This window comes from Apodemus sylvaticus, chromosome 5 (genome assembly GCF_947179515.1).
Source record: "Apodemus sylvaticus chromosome 5, mApoSyl1.1, whole genome shotgun sequence".
In the NCBI taxonomy this organism is placed as follows: Eukaryota; Metazoa; Chordata; class Mammalia; order Rodentia; family Muridae; genus Apodemus; species Apodemus sylvaticus.
In genome coordinates, this window is record NC_067476.1 from 93,988,723 (window position 1) to 93,997,147 (window position 8,425).

The 8,425-nt window shown below is 36.3% G+C and overlaps 1 protein-coding gene across 1 annotated transcript; it reads left to right on the forward strand.

Annotated features, from left to right (window-relative positions):
- Nucleotides 1-547: 547 nt before the first annotated feature.
- LOC127684507 (olfactory receptor 4K3-like) lies at nt 548-1,486 on the forward strand. Its single transcript, XM_052181420.1, has one exon. It carries the CDS (start codon nt 548-550, stop codon nt 1,484-1,486), a length of 939 nt encoding a protein of 312 aa, XP_052037380.1.
- The last annotated feature ends 6,939 nt before the right edge of the window (nt 1,487-8,425 follow it).

Below are 8,425 nucleotides of genomic sequence, written 5' to 3' on the forward strand. Positions count from 1 at the left end.
TCTTCAGAGAAATAAGATAAAAATTTAATGTTATAAAGTATTATAAGAAAAACTCCATTGTGGCTTAAAATAATTACTATTTATAGTTATAAAAAGAGAAAGACTGTCACACATCCAGTGCATTGAAATTCAGTGTAATTAATAATCATTTCCCCAAGGATATGAGCTAATTTCTGTCATGTTGACTCCACATTAAGAACCACTTTAAACTGAAATAGTAGGTTAAATCTCCCTCCAAGAAGAAGACATAATAATTTGTAACCTCTCAGCTTGCTGGCCTGTGTTTTTGCCTACTCACATACAGAAAATTTGTGAAATAATGTTGATATAAATTTAATTTTATGCTCTGCTTCCATGAAAGTTAACCATGGCTCATGTCCTTTCATATTAAATAGTAATGACATTTATATTTGGTGAAAGTTTCTCTTTACATTTATGTGATTTATAGATATTAAATCTCAAGGTGAATGTCAAATTCTTCAAGTAATTTGTCCTCGACATCCCTACAATCATCTTTCTGTCTCTGTAGGTTGATTCTTAGGACAAAATGGATGGAGTAAATCAGTCCGTGATATCAGAATTTGTGCTTTTGGGACTTTCTCACTCACAGAATCTTCAGGTTTTGCTCTTTGTGATATTTTTGATAGTTTATCTGCTCATTTTGTCAGGAAATATTGTCATCGTGATTTTAATAACCATTGACCACCATCTCCATTCCCCTATGTATTTCTTGTTGGCCAACTTGTCCTTTGTTGATATATGGCTTTCTTCAGTTACCACTCCAAAAATGGTTGCAGACTTTCTCAGGGAAAACAAGACCATTTCCTTTGAAGGGTGCATGTCCCAAGTCTTCTTTGATCATTGCATTGGTGCAGCAGAGATGGTGCTATTGCTGGTTATGGCTTATGACCGCTATGTAGCCATCTGTAAACCTCTCCACTATTTTACCATTATGAACCTGAAAAAATGTACTTCATTGGTGTTGATTTCCTGGACAATTGGCTTTGTACATGCCTTGAGTCAACTTATACCAGTTCTGCAACTACCTCTCTGTGGCCCATTGGAAATAGACAGTTTTTTCTGTGACATACCACTGGTAATCAACCTAGCTTGCATCAATTCCCATGATTTGGATACTTTAGTAAATGCTGACTGTGGGGTTGTGGTTGTAACTTGCTTTATTCTGTTGCTTATATCCTATACTTATATCCTCATCACTGTTCATCAGAGCTCTAAAGCTGGGGCATCTAAGGCCCTGTCCACGTGCACTGCCCACATCACTGTGGTGTTACTCCTTTTTGTGCCCTGTATCTTCATCTATGTTTGGCCCCTGAATATCAACTGGTTTGACAAATTTCTTGCTGTGTTTTATTCTGTTGTTACCCCTCTCCTAAATCCAGCTATTTATACACTGAGAAATAAAGATATAAAACATTCTCTAATGAGATTAAAAAGCTCTTTTATGAATCACAAGATAAATACTTAATGCCCAGGAAATCCACCATCAATATTTTAAGATGACATTTCAATGAAATGAGGAGAAGTTAAAATTTGGGGTATCTAACTTTCATGTACAATTAGTTCAAGTATTTTGATATGTAGTAGTTTTTATATAATTCTGGAAATTGAAAATTTTAATCATATAGAGCACTAAACTACTTCTGAATTTTTTCAAAAGTTGATCCTTCTATCTGAGAAAAATATTGAATGGTTCTTAAATGTCTTAAGTAATATGGAAAAAACTAATTGTATATGTCAGGCTCATATCTACCAATTTTGTAAAATTTGCTTAAATATTATTCTAGCAACACAAAAATTTTATTTGCTACCTTTCAATATTACACAAACATTTTATTCATTTCTTTGTAAAAGGGAACATCATTATCTTTTTTTTAATTCTACCTTGCTGCAAAAATTCCAAAAATAGTAAGTATTTAAAAATCATGGAAAATTAAACAAAATTTGTGAATGGCACAATAAATAGCAATGGATATTAATTGGTATTGATTTTATTACTTTAATAAAAATAAATTGTTGTATAAACAAGTATAATATTTTACCTCCTCTTTTGTGTATTTCCCTGAGTACTGAGAAAAAAGATTAGCTGAATTAGGACTAGTGCTTTAAGATTGTTTCACGGTTTCTCATCTTCTGCATCTTGCTCAGTTGTGGTTTTCTGTGTTTGTTCCGATCTTCTACAGAAAGAACTTCTCTGAGGATGGCTGAGGAAGGAACAAACATGAGTGCAGCAAGCCATTTGGAATCACATTATTTTAGTAGAACAGTAGTATTTCATTTTCCATGTTTAGTTTTACGTTCTTGGATACATGAACAATGTCTAGTATAGATTCCATGCCAAAACAAAAACAAAAACAAAAAAAAGAAGAAATTCATTACATAATGACACACATCAAGAGAAGCTGCAGCAGCGAAGGTGAAGTTAGGCAATGTGTGTTCAGATGGAAAAACATTACTGGAGAGGAAAAAAAGACCATTTTACATAGACAAAGTAGGTCAGCTAATTGTAATAATACAGCAATTTTGATCAGCATATTCAAAATTTTGTGTGAATATTCCAAATTCTAAAAATAAGAATTCCAAGAATAAAAAACACATATTTGAATAAGTATTGTAAAACTGTCAAAACCTTATCTAAATAATTAATACAAGTACATACAATTAATCAAAATGAACTGATTTGATAAATTTATATTTACATAAAACTTGGTCCAGAATATCACACTTCTGTTTGCTAAATACATAGAATATACAATATATTGCATGATTATCTGGGCTATGAAATATGTATTACTTTCCTTAATTCTTATTTTTTGAATAATTCATATATGTGTACAAAGTAATTCATCATATCCATCCATATTACCTCCATTTAAATCCCCTAGGGTTTCTTCTAATACATGTCCTTTCTAATTTCATGTTCTCTTATTAGTAACCCAGTGAGTCCAATTAATGCTTCCAAAGTGCACATGAGTTTTGGGTTATCTACTGGGTTATGAGAAAGCTTCAAGTAGCCAGTCCTCAAAGTAAAAGGTGTTTTCTCCATGAACAGCTCTCTATTTTACATTACTGCTTAACTGGAAATGGTGCCTTACAAGTTGCTCTTCTTTCCATATTGGAATTTTTAACTGTTTGATCTTGGTCTTTGCTGTTTACCAGCAAGTTAGATAAGACCTGTCAGTGGGAATAGGCTAGAATCTGTTATGACACACAAAACCAATACATTAAGTTTACAAGTTTAGATCTAATAGTAAAAGCACAACTGTTAAGACAGGACAAGTGATAGCAATGTCCTTCAACAGCTACTAGTTCCATAGAACTGATCTTGAATGAAAATGACTCATAAGACTATTAGGGCACAGAATTTAAACGAACAATTATAAATATAATCAAATAATCTAATGAGTTTAAAAATGACAAACACATGAGAGAAGTTAAAGAATGAAGAGTAAATTATTGATTAAAGTCCAAGAAAATAAACATACAGCAATATATAATAATAAAGACCATTGAGGGCTTGAAAAACAAATTTATTTTGTCTGTCCTTCTAAGTGGGATTGAAGCATCCTCCTTGGCCCCTTATTTTATTATTACTATTGTTGTTATCTTAAATTTTTCTATACAGTCCAGTCGTTATCCCCTTCCCAGTCTACTCTCTGACAGTTCCTCATCCCCTGCCTCCTCTCCCATCTCCAAGAGGATATTCCCACCCCCAAACCTTACCAGGCCTCCCCACTCCCTGGGGCCTCAGTCTCTTGAGAGTTAGGTGCATCTTCTCTCATTGAGCCCAGACCAGGCAGTTTTCTGCTGTATATGTGTCAGTGCCTCTTTTCTGCTAGTGAATGCTGCCTGGTTGGTTGCTCCGTGTCTAATCTCTGGAGACCAGGTTGAGTCTTCCTATGGGGTCACCCTCCACCTCAGCTTCTTAAAGCCTTTATGTAATTCAACCACAGGGGTTCCTATCTGCAGTCTATTGGTTGGGTGTAAGTATAGGCATCTGACTCATTTAGCTGTTTCTTGGGCCTCTCAGGGGGCAGGCATTCTAGGCTCCTGCCTATAAACTCACCATTGCATCAGGAATAGTGTGAGGCCTTGGAGCCTCTCCTTCAGCTGGATGCCAATTTGGACTGGTAATTGGACCTCCTTTTCCTCAGGCTATTCTTCATTTTTGTACCTGTAGTTACTTTAGACAGGCACAATTCTGTGTCAGAGTTTTTGACTGTGGAATGAATGGGACCTCATGAAACTGAAAACCTTCTGTAAGGCAAAGGACATATTCAATAGGACAAATCAGCAACCTACAGATAGGGCAAAAGTCCTCACTAACCCCACATCCAATATAGGGATAATATCCAAAATATATAAGGAACTCAAGAAGCTAACCTCCATGAAAACCACACAACCCAATAAAAAATAATGGGGTATAGAACTAAACAAAGAATTCACAACAAAGGAATCTTGAATAGCTGAGAAACACTTAAAGTAATGTTCAAAGTCCTTAGTGATCAGGGAAATGCAAATCAAAATGACCCTGAGATTCCACTTTATACCAATCAGAATAGCTAAGATCAAAATCTCAGGTGACAGCACATGTGGGCAAGAATGTAGAGAAAGAAGAATACTCCTCTACTGCTACTGGGATTACAAACTGTCACAACCAGTCTGGAAATTAATCTGGAAGTTCTTTGAAAACTGGAAATAGAGCTACCCAAAGGCCCAGCTATACTACTCTTGGGCATATACCCAAAAGATGCCCCACCATGCCAGAAGGTGTTCATAGCAGCCTTATTTGTGATAGCCAGAAGTTAGAAACAACCAAAATTTTCCATAACGGAAGAATGGATGCAGAAAATGTGGTTCATTTACACAATGGAATACTATTCAGCTATTAAGAATGAGGGCATCCTGAGTTTTGCAGGCAAATAGATGGAACTAGAAATATTATCCTGAGTGAGGTAACTTAGACCCAAAAGACCCAAAAGGACATGTATGGGATGTACTTACTAATAAGTGTATATTAGCCAAAAAAGTACAGAATGCCCAGAATACAATCCACAGAACTCAAGAAGGTTAACAAGTTGAAAGGCCCAAGTGAGGATGCTTCAATCCCACCTGGGAGGGTGAAGAAAGTAATTCTAGCTACTTACTGTTTGTTAAACCTAGAAAACATATTTCTATAATAAACTAGACTAGTATCTAAAATGACCTTAAATGTGATTTATTAACTTGCATTTCTTAACTATACTAAACAGTTTGTAATAATAGAGTTCAAAGAGCTAGAACTTAACATTGCATTCAATTACAGAGGTGCAATATCTTAAAAGGAGTTGATACATAGTATATTGTAACCAAATATAACCTTAACTTTGTATCAATATACCAAAATCCAAATCAGTGTAAGATTTTTTTGGCAAGTTATATCTCTATAGCTTAAGAGTAGAGTCAATAATCTACCATTTATTCCTATTATTCCTACATCCCCTCTTTTCTTTTCATCACTTCTCTCCCCTTTGCCCTTAAAGCTAAATAAAAGAGAAAGAAGGAAAGAGGAAAGAAAAACAAAAAGAAAATAACATTGATTCCAACTTCCCTCATTTTGTTTTTTCCATGACTAAAACCATTAAAGACTTGCAAACCACCCTCCAAATGACAACATACATCCATCACCCTCTGAATGATGAAAATCCACCCGCCCTGATATTTGGCAATGGAAACTTTTTCTCGTAAAACTGCTTCCAGCTCCTTACTGGTGTCATTTTCTTTTGCAGGCTCAAAGAAAACTGAGATATTGGCCACTCTTAAGAAAGCTAGTTGTAACATTTGTTATGTAGGTTTTTTGTGCTGAGAAAGTTCAGGGCTTAACTGAAGTCCTTGACTCAAACATTCTGCGATGCAGGACAAGCTATCCAGCTGCTTTGAAACTGTCTTAGATGTAGATTTTTGAAGACACAGCTATTGAGGCAGTATATGAAGCTGAATAGAGGAGGATGCTGCTTAAAATATGGCACAGTACCTCAGCATTCCTAAGGGTTAATCTTGACATCACCGGTGTCTGCAAACATGTTACTCTCACTGGTTACATTTCTGCAATAACATATGTATGGAATGTTCACTGTGCACAATTCAGTTAAAGATGAATCCCAGACACCAGAGAAACCTGAGGCTCACAGGACCCAATGGGATTGACTTTAGTCATAATAGCAGAGAAGAGGACGATAGAACCTGTGGAGACCAGCTCCAGTGGATAGGCATGGCCCCTGGCTGAAGGACGGAACCACCCATCCATTTCAAAGTTGGTTTTTTTTTTTGTGGTTTTTTTTTGTTGTTTTTTTTGTTTTGTTTTGTTTTGTTTGTTTTGTTTTGTTTTGTTTTGTTTTGTTTTGTTTTTACCTAGAACTGTTCCCCTCCAAAAGAAGAACAGGGACAAAAAATGAAACATAGACTGAAGGAAGGGCCAACCATGGAACAGTCCCACCTGGGGATACATCATGTCTGCAGACAATAAACCCAACACTGTTGCCTTGGTCAAGAGGCACTTAGAGACAGGAACCAAGTGTGGCAGTTCCTGGGGAGGTCCGATCAACAACTGACAAATACAGAGGTGGATTCTTGGGGTCAACCATTGGGATGAACTCAGGAAACCTGGTAGGGGAGCTGGCAGGACTGGAAGAGCAGAGGGGGATTGCATCCCCATTGGAAGAACAACATAGTTCTGACCACCTAGTTCTCCCAGAGACTACACCACCAACCAAGGAGAGTACCTAAAGGGATCTTTGGCTCCAGATACATATGTAACAGAGGATGGCCTTGCCAGGCAGCAATAGTAGGGCCGGTCCTTGGTCCTGGGGAGGTTTGATGCCCAGAGTAGGGGGATGCTGGAGTGGTGGGGCAGGAGAGTGGGAGGGGGTAGAGGAAAACTCTCAGGCAAAAGGGATTGGGGAGGGAAGATGGGGGTATGGTGGAGGGGTAACCTGGAAGTGGGATATCATGGGATGGGGGATTGTTGGAGAGGATAACATTTGAGATGTAAACAAATGGAATGATTAATAATAATAGGTCCCAAGGCCTGACACTACTACTGTGGCTATGGAGGATTCACAGAAAAGGACCTAGCATGACTGCACTCAGGAAAATGTAACAAGCAGCTGAAAGATTCAGATGCTGATATTTGCACCCAACCTATGGACAGAAGCAGCTGACACCTTTTGTTGAGTTAAGGAAGGCTAAAAGAAGCGGAGAAGGGAGACTCTGTAGGACGACCAGCAGTCTCAATTAATCTGGACCCCCAAGATCTCTCAAACACTGGACGACCAAACAGGCAGCATACACCAGGTGATGTGATGCCCCCAACACACATACAGTAGAGGACTGTCGGGTTTGTGTTCATTAAGAAATGATGCACCTAACCCTCAAGAGACTGAAGGCCCAAGGGAGTTTAGAGGTCAGATGAGATGGGGTATGGGGACATCCACATGAAGACAGGGGTATGGGGAGGAGGTATGGGATGTGGAACAGTCAGAGGGTGGATGTGGAGTGGGGAGAATAAAATATGGAGTGTAAATAAATAAATAAATAAATTTAAATTAAAAAAATACATAAAAAAGAAAATAAAATATTAAAGTAGAAATTAATAATTAAATCTTTAAAAAAATATTAATGTTAAATATTTTAAAGTAAAAATAATAAATTATGTCCTTAAAAATAAAAATTTAAATTTAAAAATTAATCTACCCAGATGTTAGGACACCTTTGAATCCTTTAATGTCTTTAATGTCTCCGTACAAATGATTGACCTATTGAATTGTAAAATATATCTTCAACTGGTTTTGTGGCATAATGTCTAAAATAATTGTATTCTAATAGTTATGTATGCTGAAATAGCATTAGCTTCAATCTATAAAGGCTTTTTTCAAGATAGTCATCATCTCCAATAAATGTGCAATCTCAGAATCAACCCTTTGAGATTTCAAAACAAAAATCCATTAAAATTCTGAACATGTATCAGATGTTATGTTCATCCATAAATGGACATATGTTAATTGTTCAAACTCTACAAAATGAAAGACATAATCAGTTGTGTGATTGTGTTCTAAAGTAGCATAAATAACTATAATCTGGATTCTCAACCCAATATATTGTATCTATATGGGTTGACATTCTAATTATTGACAAACCTGTGGATTTCTCTCATCTAGAATTATCCTCTTTTATGTTACTGCAGGTTCCTTATTCTGATTTTAAAAATTGTCTAAACTCTGTTTTATGGCCTCTAATCTAATATCTAATTATTCTTTATTTTCCAAGTCTACCCTATTCTTATCTCTCTTAAACAGGATATATAAAAATGCAGGCATTACTGAAAAGAACAACCATTTGTATGTTAACAAGTGAAACATTGTGTCCTTAT

Coding starts and splice junctions, on each gene's coding strand:
- LOC127684507 (XM_052181420.1), top strand. CDS start 548: ATGGATGGAGTAAATCAGTCCGTGATATCAGAATTTGTGCTTTTGGGA.